Raw genomic sequence first — 22,484 nt, 5'->3', positions numbered from 1 at the left:
TTTTGAAACTCCTAATATAGTTCTTTTTGCTTTTTTAGGAGTATACTTATTAAAGATTAAAGATTAAAGATCAAATGACAATGCTACGTTATTTTGTATTTCCCTTTATTGTTTTAGTTTTCATTATCATCACTATGCATCATCGTCATTATCATTTTTTCATCGAGGTGTTGGGTAGGGTATGTAAATTGCCCTCGGCTCACTGTATTGTACGTAATCATTTGCCAGGTTCATTTCTTTAGTTTATTGTACACCTTCGAGGTATTTTCCATCGATAAATATACACCGCAAGCCGTAATTTAATTTTATAAAATTTTCGACAACTTCTTTGATTTCCTATGGTACGGACGAATGTAAACATAGAAAACGAATTGATTTATTTCATACACGCAATCATATAACTGATTCTCATGTACAGCTGCAACAGTAAAACCAGTCCGAGATTTTCTCTTGACTGCGAAATTCAAAATATTCTAACTTCGTAGGGAAAAATGTGAAATTTTGGTTCATTGTCTTATCTTCAAAGTAAACGTTAATGTCAATCTGAGATTTTTCAAGAAGCAACAAAGACCATTTTAGTTATGCGTTTAAAAAAAGTGCTCTAATATTGAATCTATATTACAGTTTAGAAATTTCACTTCTGTATGAATGTGTAGTAACATTTGCAATATCATTAGATAACCTGCTTTAAACGACATTTCTTGTTGCTCCAGGGAAGATTCGATTGCGGTCGATCGTTCCAATTCCATCGTTTCGTCAATTTCTCGTGTTCTGATTGGTTCTGTGATGTAAACTGACGTTTCCATTGTCTGTTCCCAACATTGTTTGCATCAACAGCCTACAGTCGAAATGGCCGATCCATAATGTTTCATAGTAGAACATGGCGAAATACTCCTTCAATTCCACCTTGAAAGATGGGCAAATCGCTGGATTATACGACTTGCAAGAAACGCTAGGATGCGGTCACTTTGCTGTTGTCAAAGTTGCGAGACATGTTTTTACCGGAGAACGAGTGGCAGTGAAAGTGATCGATAAAACTAAACTCGATGAGATCTCCAGAGCACATCTCGTCAAGGAGGTTCGATGCATGAAACTCGTCCAACATCCAAATGTTGTCAGACTGTACGAAGTCATCGATACACAAACAAAATTGTACCTTGTTCAAGAACTGGGCGATGGTGGGGATATGTATGAATATATCATGAACCACGAACAAGGCCTCTCTGAAGACAAAGCTCGCCATTATTTTCAACAAATTGTTCTCGCCATTGACTATTGCCACAAACTACACATTGTGCATCGGGATTTAAAGCTCGAAAATGTGATATTCTTCAAGAGTTTGGATGTTGCAAAGCTCACGGATTTTGGTCTTTCGAATAAGTTCTCTCCCGGTCAAAAGCTTGATACTTCATGTGGATCGTTAGCGTATTCCGCCCCCGAAGTTCTTCTAGGAGATTCGTACGATGCTCCAGCAGTTGGTGAGTATTTTGGATTCATTATCATCTCCGTAGGATTAAAAGCCCTCTTTGAATATTGCGTGTTCATTTTCTAGCGGCTTTTGTACCTTGCGTTAATCTTAATGAATACGGTTCGTCTTCGCATGTTTCATCTAATAACATGCCTGTTCTAGAGGCTTTCAACATGTAGCAGGAAATAGTACAATTTTGTTTGATTTGCAAGCGGTTTCAAGATTTTTTTGGGGGTGTCCAATCATTATTGGTAGCCTTCGTAATTCTTTATTACCATCCATGTGATGAAATGTTTTTATTCTAAGTCAAATTGTAAGGGACATTTGAAGGGCACGTTACTCGTGTCCGGACATATTTACCTTTATTAATATGCAGTGAAATGCGGTGTAATGGATTCACACACTTCAAATTTTCAGCTTAACTCAGTTTTACTGCCCCTTCTCAATAGGAGGTGAGCATGCAAATTTTACAGAGAAATTGCGTGGAATACGTACAGTATTCGATTGGCCGGTAGGAAGCTTCCAATTGCCAAGTGATGCTTGAAATATTTTTTTAAATTACTTTTGTCGAGAATTACGTTTACAATATCGATCGAGCTTTAATCTTGCGCTAGAATTTTGATCACCACCCGGAATCAACACCTGGCCAAAGGAAAAAGTAATAACAACAATTGATTAAAATAAGGAATTTGTCTTGACAGAAATGTAATTTTTCTTTCATAACAAGAAACGAAAGGTTAACATATTTGATTGTAGGATTTTAATAACGCTTTTTGCTTGAATTTTTGGTCGGTTTCGTGTCATTTACTCACCAATAGGTATCAGGGATTACAATTTTGAATGAACACATTCTAAATTTGAAACTGCATTGTTTTAATTTGTAAGGATCCTTTGCAATTTCATCTATATTTTCCAAAATGACTCTGCACATAACATATAAATTCATAAAATGTTTACACTACAAAGGTATTTAATGGCAATTGTTGGTTCTTAGCAGTAATAATTAGGGCAGTATCTGAATTATTTAGAAGTGTCCATTACCTTTTTGGCGACTTCCTGACAATGAAATTGGCAGTAAAGAGGATAATTATGACCTTTGTCGTGTTGCTTACAAAGGAACTGTCTCATTAAGGTTAAGAGTGATATTCCTAATTTTGCTCACACTTTTTTTCATTACAATACACTTAACATGCAATGATCATTGTTTGTTTGCCCTGTGGCATTGTTTTCTGCTAGCCTCAATGTAATAATAGCTTACCCAGCAGCCAGCTGTTTCTTTAGAACAAGTTTCTTGTTTAAATAAAGCCAAGATCCTCATATATAATTGAGTTGCAATTCAAGCAGTTGCGGAAAAGAAGCTTAATGGAGATCTGAAGCCTAAAATTGAATCGTTTTTAAATTGCACCTCATTGCTCAATTATCAACATTCAAATTTTTTTTTCAGTCTTATGACCCAACTTTGCCTCAAAAAAAATAGTTTTACATAATAGTATGGCGGCTCAGAAAAGCGATGTCAGTAGTTATTTTAGCTTGCTGCTTTGTCACTGGTGGGGAAGAAAGATATTAATCCTGTACTCTTCCTTTGGAACTTCAGTATGGTTATGGAGTTATCGAAGTTGCATGGCTTGCAGTGGGAATCACTTTCGAAAATGAAATATGATATGAGGCCTTCTGAAGTTAGTTCCCCACCACTGATGTCATATTTGACCACTGCTGACTGTTTTTTAGTGTACGGTGTTACAAGAGCAGGAAAAAGGCAAATTGAAATCAAATTTTCTCATAAGAGACAAGAAGGGAATGAAATTAGCCACTAAGACTTCATCTTACTCCTCTATAGCTCATTAAACTTATCGGCACTGATGAGCTTGGAGGAAGGTGCTGTAGCACTGTGGCAGTTGCGCTGACTGCCCACGGCAGGGAGGTTACCATGGTGATGCAACCTTGGTCCACCCCCCTGGCACCAGTCACACTGACAAGTCAGTGGAATTGTTTTATACTTACCTGCTCTTGACCCGCCATAGAGGAGGGAGGGTGGGAGCACAAGAGGTGGCTCACGCTAAGATCCCCAATGATCTCAAAACATACTGAAAACCTGGTGACCCTGCAATTGCAGAGGGGCGCCCTGCAGCATGTCCTCCGCTGACCATCGTGCCTCGATTTTAACCTTGCCTAAATTTCATATAGCATCATTTAGAAATGAATGCAAAAAAAATTAAAATTTTAGGTTTCAGTCTCCCTTTTAACAAAAAATTCAGGCCTTAATGAGATTCAAACCTGTGCTTCCAAGATATAAGTTGGGTGCTACTATCAACTGAGCTATGAAGCAATTTGGATATATCAACAAAGTTGAAATGGTAAATTGGCCACCGTAATGATTACAAAAGCTGACGTTTCGAGCGTTAGCCCTTCGTCGGAGCGAAAGACAAAGACATTCGCTCTGACGAAGGGGTAACGCTCGAAACGTCAGCTTTTATAATCGTTATGGTGGCCAATTCACCATTTCAACTTTGTTGATATATCCAAATTATTTCGTTACCCCCACCAACGCAGCCCTAAACAGTTTCTTTAGAAACTATCAGCCTTTATTCATTTGAACTATGAAGCCACAGGTTGGGAGCTGGACACACTTTAGAGGGTTCATCTTTCCTGTGGAGGAATCTGAAACAATTTTAAAATTTATTTCATTACAAATTGTAGTTTCTTGATTGATGACAAATGACAAATCATTATCATTGTAGCCCTGTGATTTGGTAATCATTGCAGTTGTTAAGATAAAAAATTGTGGCAGTCATCATTGTGGACATAGAAAGGGTCTCAACTTTTATGTAGATAGTTGTACAGATTAATTGGTTAACTGTTTAATAATTCTTTCCTTGAATTACCACAGATTTCCTTGCAGTTATTAACATCTAATTTCTCCCCACAATGGGATAAGTCATCATGCAAACATATTATGAGAATAGAAAAGCTCATTAGTAAGAAGATATTCTCTTGATGTAGCACCAAGTTCTCCTATCTAATTTAGAAGGAAATCAATTGCTGTCAGTAAGGAGATTTATTTAGTGGATGTTAGTAAAATACCATATTTTCTTGGTATACAAGGAAAAGCTGTTTCTATTGCCACTTCATTTAAGACTTTTTAGAGTTTTAATTGAAGTGGAATCAGTACAGGAGAATAGTTTCTTTTCCTCCAAGTTACTCCCAGTTATTTCTATCTTCATGTGCTTGCTGTTCTTTTAATTTCTGTCTTGTATCTGTGCTCTAGAAATGCTGTTAACTATCCAGGAGTAACTTAGACCACGTTTGAGCAATGAACCATGAGTCCTCGACAACCAGTAATTTGTGTAATAATCAAATTACTAGGATGCATGTGAAGAAAACAGTTGAAAAGCAATAAGCACCCCCTCTGATTAAGCACCTTCCTCCCAATCATCGCACCTCCTTTTAGCCTAAATTTTGAACTACCTTATTTATCCGTGTACAATACACGCCCATGTATAATGCACACCCTTGTTTTTAACCTAATTTATCAGAAAAAAAGTTTTTCATGGCAACAAAGACTAGTTAAATATTTGTACAATTATTTATCATGACAACAAAAGTAAGAAATTTACTATGTCATTAACATCTTCAATATCTTTTCCTACTTAGTTATTTATGACATTATTGAAATCAAACTTTAGGACTTCAAGCGAGGCCTAGCTAATTTGACGATCCCATGGCCCGGTAAATATTATGATTGAGCAACGATGATGTCCGAAAATTATTGAAGATTTCGTGTCATATCGTTGTATTTTTAGAATTTTCAAACTAACGCTTAATGCAATTTTCTGTGTGTTAAGTCATGTAAACAACAATATAACCACAATGAATTCCATTGCATGCGCTTTGAACATGTAAGAATTTCACGCATTTTTCGCTTATAACAACAAATCAATAACTGTTTTAAATAAAGCTTTTGTCCTGAAATATTTCTTGCTCACTTTCTTCTTGCTTCTCAGTGAAAAATTCTATGTAACATGAGATCTTCACACGCAGGCAAATTTGCATATTCCTTTTGAAATCTGATCCACGTGCCTGTTTGCACACTTGCGAAAATATTTAGCAATTTTTGTCTTTCCTCTTGATTTTAGAGTAAACACTTAATATGCACCTATAATGTTTCATTGAAAATAAGTTATTTAATCAAAGCTTTAAATGTGTTACTTTTTTCGTTGTTTTTAACGTATGCAAACTAGGACGTGCAAGACAAACAATAGAATCCGTGTATAATATTCACCGCGATTTTGATGGTTATTTTTGTAGAAAAAAAGTGTGTATTATACACGGGTAAATACGGTAAGCACCCTGGCGCTTATTCGAGGAAATACTGTAGTTCTTTCTGGTTTCTCCGTAATAACTTGACAATTGTTCAATTAGGAATGAATGACATACTGTTAATCCTAAATGCATGATTTGATTTAAATGTTACTTTGTCCTAGATGTTTGGAGCCTTGGAGTCATTCTCTTTATGTTAGTGTGTGGTCGAGCTCCCTTTTATGAGGCAAATGATAGCGAAACACTCATCAACATCATGGATGTGCGGTACAGCGTATCTGAACATGTATCTCAGGCTTGTCAAAGGTAAGTGTTTGCTGTACTGGAAATCTTCTAATGAATGCCCTTTGGTTGAGGCCGAGAAGTTAAGCTGCAGATTGAGATTTTCAGTGAGGCAGCCCACAGATACATGTAGCATTCTATATTGAATAATTGTAAGTGACCTGGAGCCATTTGTAAAAGGTTCTGGTAACTTAAAGGGCCGTTTAATTCTTCAACTTTTGATTTTAGTTACTGAGACTTTTGAGAAATGGGACCCAGCTAGGCCAGGTTGTTTTGTTTTGCTTTGTGGCAAGGCATTTTCCAAATGCAAATTAAATTAATTTGCCGCCGCGGTTTCGGTTCGCAAACGACGCAAATTTTGGGGATTTCACGTTGTTGTTTTGCAAAGGACGGCTAAGAAATGTACAAAGTTTTAAAACGCACGTGCTGGGCTATTCTGCCAATTAGATCTATTGTTTTTCCACGTTCTCGTTGCCGTCGCCGTCGTGGTTTGCTTAAATTCCCTTATATGGTATTTTGGAAACTTGTTGAAATGGGGATTAAAGATTGGGGATGGGTGTTAATCTCCAGAGACATAACCAGGATTTCTCAAAGATAAGGTCACACTATGTCAAACAAAGAGTACTTTCCATATTTGCATTTTTACCTCGATGTCGCGTTTTACATAATGCAACTAAAAAGGCTTATAAAAGGGGGTTCACGGTGACCACAGAACCCCACCCCCACTTAGTTATGCCTTTGATCTCTACTGGTTAAATGTTTTGGAAACATGAGGGGGAAGGTTAGTGATTGAGGATAGAGGTCAACCTCTGCTGGTTAACTGTTTGTGGAACATAAAAAAAAAATTTAAAAGAAATTAACAGTTTTTAACGTGGAGAAGCACTTAGCTAGAAGCTAGTTTACAGGTTTTCCACCAAACAACTGAAACAAATAATTCAAATTGAAAATAACGTTGTTAAGAATCCCAACTGGCCGAAGGCAAACCAATTGGCTATATTACAAGCATGGCCGAGGATTTGAAACTCGGGGCTACCGTGAAACAAATCCAAGTAGTGGCCAGGGCGGGACTTGAACCCGGGAGCGGCGGATCGCAAGTCCGACACGCAGAGCACTCGACCACGCTGCCTTCTGAACATGTTAAAATGGCAGGAGATTTGGGGGGAGGAGAGTCTGGGGGGAGGAGAGTCAGGGATTAGGGTTAACCTGTGGTGGGGAGTAGTTCCTTGTACTTGTGAAGATATACCGGTGTAAGCCACGGCTGCTATGATGGGAAAATTTTTATACAGAGCAGACACGTTGTGGCTCCTATCAATCAACATGGGAAGAAGTTCAGTGCTTTTACAAAGTGCTTACCCAATTGACCAAAATTTCTGTAAGTAATCTGAAATTGTTTTGGTTTTCAACTGATCAATTGCAAAACCAAAACACATAACTACTCCCATTTTTAACTACATAAGGCCAGTTATGTGTACTTGCTTTGAGTTCCAATTGGCTGCATCTACCTTAACTAACGTTTACGGTTATTTGCTTTGTTTTTGTTTTAGTTTAAGTTTGGTGTTTTATAATTACTCAATTTACACTTTCTCCGTTTCCTAAAATTGTTAATAAGATTTGTTGGCAATTTCCATCAGATTCCACAGTTCTCTTTAAAGAAATAAATTACAAGTCTTTCCCAAACATTTAACAGATCCAACACAATGACTTATGCCCAATAAGAAAGGTATAATGAAAAGTTTTCAAGAAGTGAGTACTCAAACCTCACAGGTCAGCAGCAATTGAAATTACTGTAGAAATATGAACCAGAGGCCAAAAGCTTTGACAAGGAGTGAATCTGTGCCTCTTAGATTTCAGTTTGAAGCTACAGTCAAAACTCGATTATCCAGAACTCGAATCATCCGGAATTTTTTACTATCTGGACTTGCTTCTCTGGTCCCATTATCTAACAACATTTATAATTATATTTTCAATTATTAAAAACTGGATCATTGGATAATGCAATTCAAGACTTTTTATTGGCTTAGCCATTATGGTATATGAGCCAATATACCATAATCTACAAATATGGTAAGCGTACGCGTCAGCTTAAAATCAAAAGGGTGCTAAAAAAACCGGTTTCTTCTTACAAAATAATAATTTCTTGGGGGCGTTTTTAATAAAACAATTATTCCATTCGCGCTTATTGGATATGAGATGATTATAGCCAACGAGGCGCGTAGCGCCGAGTTGGTTATCTATCATCTCATATCCAACGCGCGCTCGTGGTATAATTGTTAATTATGCAAAGCAATAAGTGTAGTCCGCCCAAGAATCCACATAACTGAGGCTCGACTGTACTACCAACTGAGTTCCACAGTGACGTGTTGAGAGCTATGCCAATTTTTTAGAAATTTTAACACATGAAGGGATATGATCACCAGTGAAAGCCAGTACCCCATAGCTTGGAACGACCAGGAGTGTGACAACTCTTCCTTGTATGACATGCCCCTTCATTGCAAGGTTAACTCCTCCCCCCCCCCCCCCCCCCATTTAGCATTTCATTTGACTTCCCTAACAGTTTACTGACTCCCTTTTATACTCGAGGGAGGAGAGAAGTACTCTGAAAGTAGTGTTTCACCCAAGAACATATCAAAGTATCCTGGCCATGTCTTCCTCTGATCATAAACAACTCATCTTTCTACAGCTTAATTGAAAAGATGTTGGTGAGAGAACCATGCCATCGCTGTTCAATGGAGAGTATTATGGAGGACTGTTGGTTCCAAGGGGGACATCCACCTGTGCTTCCCACTCCTGTACCCTTGGTAACAGAACTACCCCTTACCCCTGAGGAACATAATTATGTGGTGGAGATCATAGAAACTGGAAAGATTGCAAATCGGGAGAAAGTTAAAAAGTGAGTTATGTTGCTGTTATAGGTTGCAAGCAGTGCAATTTTGCAGCAGGTTTGGCAAATTGTCCTAAATGGAGAGCCTGACAGTACGACAAATTGTCAGATGGTCAACTAGCTAACCAGTTAGTGGACAAAAGCTAGGCTCTCAGTTTAAGAGTCTGAAAGTCACAGTCAGCCAGTCGGTTAGGTACTAAGTTAGTTAGGTCTTCAGATATTCTGTCAATAAGTCAGTTAGGTGGTCAGGCAGTATGTCATATGTAGTCAGTCAATCAGTCAGTAAATCAGCTAGGTTATCAGTCAGTCAGTCAATCGATAAGTCAGTTATGCAATTAGTCAATCAGTCAATCAGTCAGTTAGTCAGCTCGGTATTTAGTCAGTCAGACGCTGATGTTAGACCCTGATTTCGGACCCTGATGAACAAACTAATCGACAAACAGATAAATGTGAAAAGACAGACAAACCCCGGCAGTATCGATCTTCATGGACCTTTTTTTCATATACTTCCATCTCTTTTCCTATTTGCTTAAACTCTGAAATGCAAGGGCATATGAAGTCATTGTAAAATTAAAAACCATTTGTGTCATCTACAATTTAATCTAACTTTTGTATGTACTCTGTCCAGGTCCCTGGAAGAAAACGCGTACGACCACATAGCGGCCACATACTATCTCCTAGCGGAGCAACTCTTGAGGCGTTTGAAATTATCCCATAATAGTCGAATGGTTCCTGTCCGAAGGATTGATACGCGGCGATCTTTACCTGAGAATAAGCGACAGGAACCAGAAGCAAGGTATTGCATCAATTGTTAAGTGATCATTAATAACAGTAAAGCACGCGAATCAAATGGTGCGCTTCTCGATTGAGAACACGGCGGTTAACAAGGAAAAAGGACTGTCTGCAAGAGGAAATGAGAACTTAGATTTCTCAAGCTCGGGAAAACAGAAGTGAACAGGTGTGAACAGGTCGTGATTGGTGGAAGTTTTGCCTCTGATCGGTTAAGAAGGTGGGACAACATTTCTGGACCAATCACAAAGCGGAGTAAAGCAAAACCAATGCAACACACAATTACTTTCGACACTCAGTTGAATATTGCTCTATTGTCATTTACGAGCTATTTTAGTCTCGGTCTTCCTTTCTCTTCCTTGATTTATCATTGGCTTATGGCGTAACTGATCCCAGCATCAGTATGCATATTCTCTATACTGTGCCCTATACATTTCCCAAGGTTCTGATAGGGAGATTTTTTTTGATATCAAGAGCTTCTTTAGTTGGTTATCATTTCCTCTACTCTTGTGACTTAAATGTGTGATTCAGGGGTGATATTATAAGGAGAGAGTAGAAAATTTTCTCTCCTCGGAGTCAAAGGGTTGGAGTTGTTGATTTTTCAACCTCAACATCCCAATTTTTTTTATTAAAGCAGTCTACAACACTTTTTTATTTGTAATTTCTTTTTTATTATTATTATTTTTTTTGGCATTTTACAAAACATCACTTCACTTACAATACACTACAGGTCTCAGTTACAATACGTCACTTACAATAATTTACTGAGAACACACCACTAACAAAGTATAGTTTACAGTGACCTTGATTACAGTAGATAGACTACTCTCGATTACTTGCACTACCTACACCATACCATTTACTTGCACTACCTACACCATTTACGTTATTTTACGACATATTACACTACTTTCAACGTGTTACGGTAAGGTACTTACAATATCTTTCTAATAGTTTATAGCGAAACTGTATGCTTTACAAAAAAATTAGACTTCCTTATGCTACTCTGCAATGTTTGGACGACACCCATCCCAACACGCCTTTTCTAATCGAATCTGGTGTTTTCCCTCAGTTCACCAGACGTGGAATTAAAAGGAGATCAAAATGACGATTCGGAAAGTCAGCTGGATGGTAGTGGTTCAGGGTCGGGATCTCCAAGGATTCGCCGATTTTCTTCCGGGAGACTGGCTCCAAGGGAAGGACAAATGTTGAATGAAACAATCAAAACTCATGCAATCGAGGCGGAAGAAATTCTTCACAGTTCAATGGAAGAAGATGATCTTGTAACATCTGGAAGTCATCCCAAGACACATGGAAAGTTTCACACGATGGGCGCGCTTTCAAACAAACCTTGCACTTCAACGAACCAGCAGTTTTCCACTGAGATCACACCCAATTTACCGTCTCTGTCACGGCCGCACGAAAGGAGACTTGTTCGTCATAACAGGTTGCGAAATTCAAACAGTGCTCCTTTATCTTTGAATCAGATATACGAGGAACGCGAATCGGATCTTGAAGACAGTCCGGTGAACTCACCACGAAGTGAACGGACAAGAAAACATCTCGGGGGAGGGGTGATGAAATCTAAAAGGACCACACGCCGCCTGTCCCCAGTGCACTCTGGAGGCAGCCGGCGCTCCTCTAGTTGCAGTAGTTCGGACGAAGACGAAATAGAAAAGCACATGCGTCGACTAAAAACTACTTCTGGTTGTAAATTAAATACAAGGCGCTCTAACAATGACGATGGTAACAAGGACGGAGACAGTGGAGGGGGGAATGGAGTTGGAGGGGCCAATAGCCTGGTAACCACATACCCATTTCCCTCGGTAAATGGCACGAATGGAGAAAAATCTTCGAGTAAAAGTCCGTCGTCGAAACAGGGAAATAATGGGAAAACGACTTGTTTGAATGTTAATATGAGTGTATTTGCGCCTCTTTGCGAGGATCTTGATGTTATACAGGAGAGTAACAAGGAAAACGTTGATAGAAATGTGGAAGAACAGGTGAATCTAACTAATTCGGAGATCCGTAACGGGAAGAGAAGTCCACTCATTGAAGAGTACGGAGTTCTGGCTTCTAAAGGGGATATGTCGGAGCAAGATCGAAGCAACAGCTTTTTAGAGAAAAGAAACAGCGCATCGAAGTACATTAAAAATAACGATGGGGATGGGGAATGCGACCAAAACGAACCCAGCCCATTAGAGGGTGTGGTTAGCATAGAGCTCACAGATATGAGCCTGCAGTCCCAGGATAGCAAGAAGCTAGTGGACGAATCCAAGAATAATATGAGTTTGATTCACAACCCAGCAGTTCAAACGGTGACGAGTAACTGTTGTCAAATATTTTGATTTATTTTATTTTAGTTCTCTGTTTACTAGCATATCCAATTTTTAAATCTATGTTTTCGGAAAGGATTTGATTGCGATGTCAGCAAATATTTTGTGATTTTGGGGGGGGGGGTTCAATTTATTAGCGCATACTTTTTTTCTTGTTATTGTTGTTTTTGTTTTTGTTTTTTTTTTTTCCAACTCTGCGTTAGGCGACTTTAGTTAATGGAACATCGAAACCGGTGTGACTTTTCTCTGAGGTGATGGAAATAACAGATATGATTCACCGATAAATATTTAAAAGGATCCCTCTTTTTTACTCACATGGGGGAAATTTTAGCACGGTAAAGAATTTCTATAGGTTTTCTTTAATATTTAGAAATCTCCTTTCTGGTAAGCAGCTCATTTCAAATCTATGTGAGGTTTTTTTCGGCTTAATAATGCAAACACGAACTGAAAACGTTTTTTATTGGAATATAAATGGACTCTTGATAGAAATGAAACTATTTCTGGCAGTGGCTGTACAGTCCAATTATAGAGAGTATTACAGTGAATTATTTTTACTGTTTTTGTACATTTCATTCCTTCTTTTTAAGTGAAGAATGACCGCTGAACGGTGCGGGGGCGCTCATTAGCTTAATTTGTCTGAGGAGGCTACAAATGAATTATTTACTTGTCTGTATTGACTTGAAAGTTATGCGGTGGAGTATAGGAATTGCCCTCAATTTCTCAAAAGGTAGATTGGTGTTTTGCGGTGCTGATACAGTACACCGGATTAAATTGTTTGCCCTGTTCACAGAGAAATTGGGTTTTAATTGAATTTGGTACGTTGGTTTTTTTCTTTGTTTGTTTTTTACGATGACAGTGACCTTGTACTTGTAAATTATGAGCAAGTTTGGTTTATCTTTATTTATGTAATCAATGGAATTATCTTCTTTTGGAAATCACTCTGCCCAGTTACTTTCGAAGCTGTTCACATGGTGTTTTGAGTTTTCGGGGACTTTTCTTCTTTCATTGTAATGTACAAATCTCCTTATACTTAGTAATCCTATTAATAGGATAATGCGGAAAAAAAAAGTGCTTCGAGTTAGTTGAGTCTTAAAACAAACTTTGAGAGTGGCTTATTATTTAAGTGTTCTCGCTGATATGGTTTGTCAACTTAAATGTGACACCCCAGAATGCTTTTCGATCGAGTGAAGAGGGTAATTCAGGACAGCATTGCTTTTGCCTTGTTATTCAGTGATTGTCAAATATAGAAAAGACGGGAAAAAACTCTCCATCTTTTCAAATACTCAAATGCCAACCTAACTTTGATCACTTTGTTTTACTTTCCTGAGCCTCAGTCAACTAAGACTCTAAGGTCTTGCTTGAACTATGTAAGTCACGACAACTACAAAAAGAAAAACTTAAAGCCGGATGGAAATATCTTTGTTATGTGACCAGATTACGTACGTTTTTGTTCAAAGAATTATGTGACGCGATGCCATGTATAAAGACTTTCCCATTAGAATGTACACCTGTGAGATTAATACGCGAGAAATATTTAGGGAAATGTCTTTGTATATTCATTTATCTTTTAATCCGAATGACATCTATCTATATATAGTCTATGTATATATATCTATATATATATATATATATATATAACATGTATTTTTAATTTATTGAACACCCTTCCCAGAAAGTGTCATTTATTGTATATATGAAATTTATAACGTGTTATGTTTAAGTGCCCTTTGATAAAAGACGCATTTGAACAAATGCCTTGAACGCAACCGTGGCGTTGGTATTTTGTGTTGGTCCATTTGTTGCATATTATGTTTCGGGGGATTGTGGGGGTGGGTGGGGGGACGCAAGTGAAGTTTGGATAGGGACGTGGCGTGCCAGGCCTCGAGCCCCTACCCTACTCAATACTTTTAAATTTTCAGACCTGTTCAAGACAAATTATCACATGCTACTGATTAAGGTATATTAGTCGCACTTGGCCACTTCTACCACATTAATTCAGACGGTTAAGGATATTTGTAGTATTGCGTAGGTAGACCATTCAATGATTTCGTCATCGTAAACGTCCACACCTTGGGAGCTATCTCATGGGGTCAACCCACAACCATGTTAGTAAATTATTTGCAAAACCCTGCTTTGGAACCTGGGGCCCTAAAAGCGCGTATGCCATTCTAGCCTTACCTCTGGGGGTCAACCCTACGGGATGGCCGCTGATGAAGCCTCAAGACCTCGAAGTAAGCATATCATATGACTTGATATGAGAATGCTCCCCACCCCGACGTTGTGTTCCAAAACAGCTCGGAAAGACGCCGTTTAGCTCTTTGTTCTCACGATTCATTGATGAATTATAACACCCTGTGGTATCATGCATTGTCAACCAAGCTATAACTAAATGTTCATGATGACCTTGCGAAATGATATTGATATTCGCCACCAGTTATCAGAAATTGTTTTGATTTTCGAGGTGCAATTTTTTAAGTGCACTGTGAATCCTTGAATTAGCGCCTCCCCTTTTTAAGCGCCCCATCCTCGAGAGTAAAATTGAAAGCAAGCGAAGAGGAAAAAGAAACGTCGCCTTTTGTCTATGTAGGGAAACGATAAGAACTGAAATGAATCCATTTGGAGAGAAAGTGCACTGTTGAAAGGCATACTCGCTGTGTTTTATGGTCCTAGTCTGGAGCACAGAGCATGAAAATGAATGCGTCTTTGCCACACAGTGACTGCAAACCCACCTTCTTGGAAAATTAGAGGGAAGTGAGATCAGATGACTAAGTGAAAGATCACGAAGGGAGGAACAATTGAAACTAGTGTTATAAACGCAAAAAAATACCATGCTGATGCATAACGTATTCTCAATAGTTGCAAACAAAGTATCATCTTTTATAGTTTAGTATACATACGGCGAAAATAAAGTTTCAAATAAATAGTCATAGTTTAAAATTTTAATTCCTTTACATTTTTATCAACAATTACAGCGCTGTTTCAATGTTTTTTCGAACTTCAAGACCACTTTAAAATACATCCAGAGTAGAGCGGTCTCTAATGACCGAGGGAATCCAGACAAGTAGGCATGCAATCTGACCAATCACAAGAAGCTACAGCAGTGAAATAAACCAATCAGAACTCGTAACACAACCTGTCCCTCGCCACGCGCGCGAAAAGAACCATGTTCTGATTGGTCAAGATCAACTCTGTGTCTGTTATGGTTGGTCAAGCTACATGCAAACTTGTGGTTTCCACAATCATCCAAGACCGCTTGATTCAAAGGTCGGCCTCAGTCTGAGAAGAAATCTTCCCAGTCGTATTTGACTCTCTCCTTTTCTTCGTCTCCCCAAGATTCGTCGCTGCTATCATCCAAGGCTTTGTAAGTTTCCATGTCTTGAAGATCTACTCGGATTTCTGCCTCTTCTTCTCGCAGTCTTCGAGTAACCTATAAACGCAAGAGAATTTATTAGCCTCCATGGGAATGAATGGGCTTCATGCTCTAAGTCTCTTAAATCTCTCTTTAGGCGGCTAAACCCTGGATTGTTGTCTTATTCAGTTACCGAGTGACACCAAATGTAACTTACTCTATCTTTGACTTTTTTGGCGTACTTCTGTTTCATCTTATTCCTTTTATCAATCTTCATCTGCCACTTTATTTTTCTCTGCTCGGTCTCCTTCTCTTTATGTTGAATGGACAACTGAAGTTGGTCCCTGACGAAGGCCTGTGCATCTGCAATTCTACGCCTACTTCGGGAAGTTTTGCTTCCAGCTTGTCTTCGCTTCTCCATTTCTTCTCTACGCTTTCTTTCTGCAGCTGCTTGTTTAGCAGCGATTTTTACAGCGGTTGCTTGGGCAGAAGTCATCACAGGGTGTGGTCGCCTCAGTCTAGCCTTGCTACGAGCGGTCTCTCGGACTCGCTCCAACTCCTTCATCTTCCTCTTCTCAACAGCACGCATCTTCTCTTCTATATCTTCCAAAGTAGGCTCGGGTGCTACTTTGCGCTGCCTGAAGCGTCTTGGAACTCTTGCAGGCGGACAGACCGATTTCGCTTTTCCTGCAGGAATGTTAAATGCCACTGCGGCTCGCGTCTTGTTTGGAACACTGGAAACGGCCGAACTGAAAGGCTTGACAGCTTGGGCAGAATTGGAGCTTGACGAGGAAGCACGGAGTTGAGAAATAAGTATTTCACGAGCAGTTTCTAACAATTGATCATCGCGATCCAAAACGCGGAGTCTATCATTCTTGTTGTTCATGCGCGCGGAAGGGAATATGTTTCTGCTTTGGTCAACCAATGCGCACACGGCAGATTCTGTTTCTGTTTCAGAAGAATCAGTTTCGTTAGAAGACCCCTCTTTGAGAGAGCTTGTGCAGGGTTTTTTTCTCATGGAACGAACGTTCGATGCACTAGTTTGATGTCCATCTTTAGACAACTCTCCGTGTTCAGTCCAAGCCACGTCTTCCTCGGTCAGTCTTTTATCACTCGGAGCCTGGCTTGGGTCCGTAAAACTTTTGTTTCCTGAGTGCATCTTGTTGGTTGGATTCTTAAACTTCGACAGAAGTGATCCACACATTTCTTTTGTACTCCAATTTCGAAAACACTGTTACAAAGACTGTAATAACGAGCGCTCCTCGCATGCACTTGCAAAATGCCCCAACCGTGACAGCGATTTTGCAGAATTGTGTCAGTTTATTCTTCGTTGCCCTGGATTCGTTTATTACGTACGACTCGAAGGGACGTAAACAGCGCGCACAAGTGCCTAGATGCGACGCACACAGCGGTCAAAGGACTGCGCATGTGCAAATGTTATAATTACCGGTTGGTGTGCTTTTGGGTTGTCGGAAACAAGTTGTCACACACGAGTTACAAACAACCACACAAGCCAGAAAGCCACGGTGTTTTAAAAGCGTATAACTTTCGTTGTCAAAAGTTAAAACAGAATGGTAAATCAGCAGGATACCCGTACTTGACTAAGCTTTGTGTTCAAAAAGTCTCGAGTTTTTCTTTTCCCTATTTTTGTTACCTTTGACAGATTTCTATAAATGTTTTCATTTTCTTCCGTTTACTTTGCAAGACAACCTTAATGTTAGCACGGAAAATTGGCGACCAGAATTGATCCTCTTGCACATGCCCGACGTTTGACCGCTATGTTGACGCGACGCGTAGTTTTGACCTCCGCTGGATAAGTTTACTCCGTAGATAAAAAATAACGACTGCTTTTTGGGGTCAAATTAGCGTACTCCTGGAGATATGCACAAATTGCATCCACGTTCTAGGAGAGAGAAGTTATTCCTAGAGCGCTTAAAGTAATCTAGGATTGTGGTGGCTTAGTCAAGGAAATCGCACCCATTTGGTCATTCACATTTTCAGGAATCCAGCACAATTTTCATTCATTTATAATTTACTCCAAGTTCTTTTTGGTGTGTCTCCTTCTTTTGTGTTGTGCAAAGATGGCAAAGTTCGCGCCAAAATCCATGATGGGCGGCTACTAAGTATGCTGTGCATTCATAAGTTTTGTCGAGCGAAGCTTTCGCACAGCCCGTCGCTTCTCGAACGATTTACTTTCAGTTTGGAGGGTAAGAGGTGAATTATCATTCAGTGCGCAGTTAAGGAAGTATTTCCATCGACTGACTCATACTTGTATGTCATATTTTCATATTACTTTAGAGAGACTCAAAATTGGCGATAAAAAGATTCTGAAATCAAGGGATTGAGCTGGACTCGATGCACTCATATTGGTGAAGGAAATAAAGTTTGCAAAGACGAGGTAAACAATAGAAATGTGTTTCAAAATATCCCGTAAAAGTGTTTTTCGAAAAGTAATTTACTGTGCAGCCCTTCAAATCATCGTCAGCATTTCGAGGATTCACGTGAAAGTGTGAAAGTAATCCACGCCAAGTCTGCATAAATTTACTAGGGACCTTAAGAAACCACGACGCGACGGCAACGAGGACGTGGAAAAACAAGAGATCTAATTGGCAGAACAATAATTCAGCACTTGCGTTTTGAAACTTTGTACATTTCTTGGCCTTCCTTTGCAAAACAACAACGTGAAATCGCCCAAATTTGCGTCGTCTGCGAACCGAATGAATGAATGAAAAACTTTATTTGTGTCTATGTTTTTAGCTATAAGCTAATGGGGGACACTAAAAAATTTAAAAGTCAATACATTTACATATTTAGATAATAGTTATTTACAGTAGATAATTAAAAAGATTATAAAGTTATTTACTTAAGTTTTAAATTTCAACGAGAGTCGAAAGGTCGACTTTTCTTATGTTCTTCTTGAACGAATTTAGAGTTTCTATCGTTCTTAGGTGTCTTGGTAACTTCGACCAGATGAGAGGTCCCATATATTTAATAGAATTCCCACCAAATCTTACAGTTTCGAATCTTGGCAGTTCGAAGTCACTGTAAATTATACTGAGTGTTCTTTATATTAAATAAGTCAGAAATATTCTCGGGTACGAGACTGTGCTTTACTCTAAACATCAAAGTGGCAATGTCTTGTAGGCGCCGATTGTTCAACGACGGCAGTTTGGCGCGACTTAGCAGTTCTTGATAGGACGCTGATCTAGTTTTGTACACCGCCCTACGTGCTCGCTCCTGAATCCGCTCAAGCTTTCTCCGAACCGATGCATTACAAAAGTGCCATACTAGATGACAGTAGGTTAGATGGAGTAGAATTGAAGACCCGTAAAGTGATAGTTTAGCATTACAGGGTATCAAATTGCGTAGCCGCACTAGGACCCCTACTTTTTGACCGGCCTTGGAGCATAGATCACTGATATGACTAGTAAAACTCAATTTTTCATCGATTTGAACTCCTAAAAGCCTTATTTCCCCCATTCTCTTAATAGTATGACCGTCAACAGATTTTCCTTGTCTTTGTCAACATTTCTCGGGTTGATCGTTAATAGCTGGAACTTTTCTGGGTTGGTCGAGAGACAGTTGTTCTTGTACCAGGAGAGAGCTTTCTCTCCATGTATCTTGATACTTTGCGCGACAACGTCATACTTCTTCTCCATGACATACATCTGCTGGTCGTCGGCATACATGCTCAAATTAGCATTATTTATATGGAATGACATGTCATTTTGGAACAAATTCCACAGAAGGGGGCCAAAGGACACCGAGCCTTGCGGGCAGCCAAGCACCATCCTTTTCCAGTCACTTGTCACTCCTTTTATTTTCACTCTATTGAAACCGCGACGGCAAATTATTTTAATTTCCATTTGGAACTCAAAGGCTACTTTATACGTCATGCTGAAGCTGAGCTGTGGCGCTGTATGAGACAGTAAGCTCTTGCAGCCATTTTTCAAAATTCTAACTAAGAGTAGAAATTCATTTTTTAATCGAAGTCTTCCTTGGCGTCGCCGTCGTGGTTTCTTAAAGTCCCCACTGTCATGAGAAGTTGTTTACTTTTTCTTTTTTTTGCCCCATCCTTAGTGATTTGATTTTTTTCAAGTGTTTTTTTAGAGAACACAATGTAACTGTATCAGGAAGCTTCGATCCATTTTCGCAGTCAAATTATAGCAGTAGTAATATTGTTTTGATACTTAGATGCAGATATAAATTAGCCCTTCGTTCTTCAAGGCAAGAGCACTGAAAATTGAAGAGTCGTCGGGAAAATAACTTGTCATAGTAGATGTCTCCATGTGACCGAAAATTTGTCAAAGTGGCCGACGTATAAGTTGGCAATGTGTAAACTAGAATTGTAGACAAAGCACTTTCTGAACTAAAGCAGACAATTGATCGTGGTTTACAGCCTGTACGAGTAGTGAGAACCCTATTTTTAATAACTTTCCTTTAAAAGTTTTCCTTCTTCTTCCTTCTTGTTCTGCATACATAATTTCCCACGGTTAATTTGGCTTTTCAATTTTCTTGACAAGCTTTAAGTCTCTTATTTTTGCAATCGAAAGCCGAGCGATCGCGTTCACTAAATTAAAGCATTCAGAGGGTCAGGGGCATAAAATCACACTGCTGTTGTCGATTCTTTAGTGCAATATTCAAGCGAAAATAGGCGTAGGATTCTCTCTTGAGTGTGCCTTTATTTCTACTGAAGTTGAAAATTCACACATGATTTTTTTCTCTCCCTGACCTTTCCCCCCCCCCTCATATCTAAGATTGTCAACCCTCTCCAGACCCTCTCGATTTTTGACGTGATCCTTTACATTTTCAGCCAGGTTTTAAACAAATTATGATTTGTGAAAAACTCTTAGATTGTGGATTAACACCGCCAACGACTAGCGTAGTACGCAATAAAAAAACTCAAAGAAAATCTTTCAGATATTTATAGCTCAATAGCGCTTTTGTGATGGAAAGGGTTGAAGCTCCCCCTCCCCCAGCCCTTTTCGCTCAGTTTGTTTTACTTTGCTCTGTGATTGGTCTAGGAATCTCACACCTCAGGCTGTCCGAGCTAATCAGATGCAAAACTAACCGCGACTTCCTCGCTGGCGTTTTCCGACGCTTTAGACAATTTGAGTTCTCAGGGTGTTACGAGTTCCATGGTTGAGTGGCAGGTGATTTGCAGTCTAAGCAGAACGCAGGGTTGTTGGAACAGCAACAAGGAGATTTATTCCAAAATGAACGTAGTTTCCACTAGCTTGATAAACCTTACACTAGTACGTAACTTGGTAAACTTACACGGCCTCCGCCAACTTCGACCAACTTAAAAAAATACATACGGCCTCCGCCAACGTCAAACAACTTGAAAAATACACACGGCCTCCGCCAAATTCAATAAACTTGAAAGTACTTACGGCCTCCGCCAAATTCAACAAACACTGCCTCGTCACACTTCACTGATCTCGACTGATCACGACCAACTCTCTTTGCTTGTAAAAACTTAATTAAAGCTTAGCTTAACCTATCCTACTTATATACTTACGCGATAAAATTCTAGAACTTTCTAAAAAAGGTCTAATCACTGCAACATTACAAAATATACCGCTTTTAGAAACGATTACATAATATACTAAAATAAACAGGCCATCACTTTTCGCGGAGCTTCCAGAAGGTCATGCATGTCACACAACACTATTTTTCGTAACACAGGGCCTTCATACAATACTTACTCTGTTCCGATTAGCCGTCGTGATTTATTTGCTTTGATCAAAAAGTGCTCTATCTAGTAATTTTCAGGTAGTTTTCAGCCGCTACTACAGATAAAGGTCTTTTGTGTTGTAATGAGAAACGATGAAACATTTATTTGATTTTAGCGCAGGTTAGATTCCGCGAATTCAATTTCAAGTGAACCGATTTCGAGATGCGGCTACCCCTGAACTCTCGGTAGATCCCCCTCTCCGACACAAGGGGGTAATTGTTTGTGCAAACGAAATTTTCTTCCGTAAAAATTGCCGGCATAATATCGAAGCGTAACTATGATTTAAAGCACTCAACACTGAGTCATTTTGTCGCCAGCGAAGTTAAATATGTAAGGAAACTCCTGAAGGAGATTTTTTACAAAAGGCATTCGTTGAAAATTCACACATGTTGCTTCAAAGACCTGTACATACAAACGCAAACATCTTATCAGCAAACACTTTTACTGCTCCCATTCGAAAACTGGTCAAATTGTAGCAAAGACTGTGAATGCGTGTATGAAATTTAACGTTATTGTCCATAACCTAATTGTAAATTCTTACCTATCATAATAGTGGAAACTTCTTATCTGATCAATCTTTATTTTTCTTACATTTTTGGCTGATTTCAACAAACTATCAAATGTGTTCAATGAAATTCAGTCGATCAGTTACAAAGCCTCTTTCCAGTTAAAAAAAAAAAAAAGGCGAAGTAAACATGTTTTTTTCACCTTTTAATATGTTGTGCCCATTCATCAGATTAATTCCGGATTCATTTGTCAGAACTACTCCAACTGATGCGCTATTTTAAGAAAAAAAGGAAAAGTTAATTGAAGAGACCTTTGCTACCCAAAGAAAAAAATTCTCAATGTATGATTGATGTTTCTACCTCCATTGTCAAAATCCCTCTTTGACAATTCCTATTTCGTCTGCACAGTTATTCCTTTTGCATTTAAAGATCGTATTTTTTCCAAAGCAAATTACTGAAAAAGCAGGACTTCTCGATTTATAGGTTGTTAGGCATAATTTTGTGTTAATTTCTAATCATTCAAGGCCAGAGCATAGAGAGAACCTAAAGCAATTAAAAATCAAGTACTTCCGTGAAATTTGCCAATATTACAAGTCCATTTCATCCACGAAAAAAGTATATAACTTTGTCGAAGGTGTAAGAAGAAGAAAATCAGAAGCTGACTCGCTATGTCTATTAAAGTGAAAGTAAGATGTATTCCATTCAGAGTTCAGCATTTCTCGAATATTTTCATTATTTACGCTGTTCAAACGTAATGTTTATTTTGGCTTAAAATCAGTTTCACCTGTACTTTTCCAAGCGGCATTCATTTCTTGATCA

General features: G+C 38.9%; 2 protein-coding genes across 2 annotated transcripts; one reads left to right on the top strand and one right to left on the bottom strand.

Annotated features, from left to right (window-relative positions):
- The first annotated feature begins 200 nt into the window (after positions 1 to 200).
- Positions 201 to 13,839, top strand: LOC111339290 (uncharacterized). Its single transcript, XM_022945915.2, has 5 exons — positions 201 to 1,478; positions 5,950 to 6,091; positions 8,748 to 8,957; positions 9,577 to 9,744; positions 10,810 to 13,839. Exons 1-5 carry the CDS (start codon positions 881 to 883, stop codon positions 12,083 to 12,085), a joined length of 2,394 nt encoding a protein of 797 aa, XP_022801650.1. The 5' UTR covers positions 201 to 880; the 3' UTR covers positions 12,086 to 13,839.
- A 1,024-nt stretch (positions 13,840 to 14,863) lies between these two features.
- On the bottom strand, positions 14,864 to 17,807 carry LOC111339292 (uncharacterized). The gene is made up of 2 exons (XM_022945917.2): positions 15,640 to 17,807; positions 14,864 to 15,500 (listed from the first exon to the last, which is right to left on the bottom strand). The coding sequence occupies exons 1-2, from the start codon at positions 16,624 to 16,626 to the stop codon at positions 15,345 to 15,347; spliced, it is 1,143 nt and encodes a 380-aa protein (XP_022801652.1). The 5' UTR covers positions 16,627 to 17,807; the 3' UTR covers positions 14,864 to 15,344.
- Between the last annotated feature and the right edge of the window lie 4,677 nt (positions 17,808 to 22,484).

Source organism: Stylophora pistillata, chromosome 3 (assembly GCF_964205215.1).
Source record: "Stylophora pistillata chromosome 3, jaStyPist1.2, whole genome shotgun sequence".
In the NCBI taxonomy this organism is placed as follows: domain Eukaryota; kingdom Metazoa; phylum Cnidaria; class Anthozoa; order Scleractinia; family Pocilloporidae; genus Stylophora; species Stylophora pistillata.
This window is presented reverse-complemented; position numbering and strand designations above follow the sequence as displayed.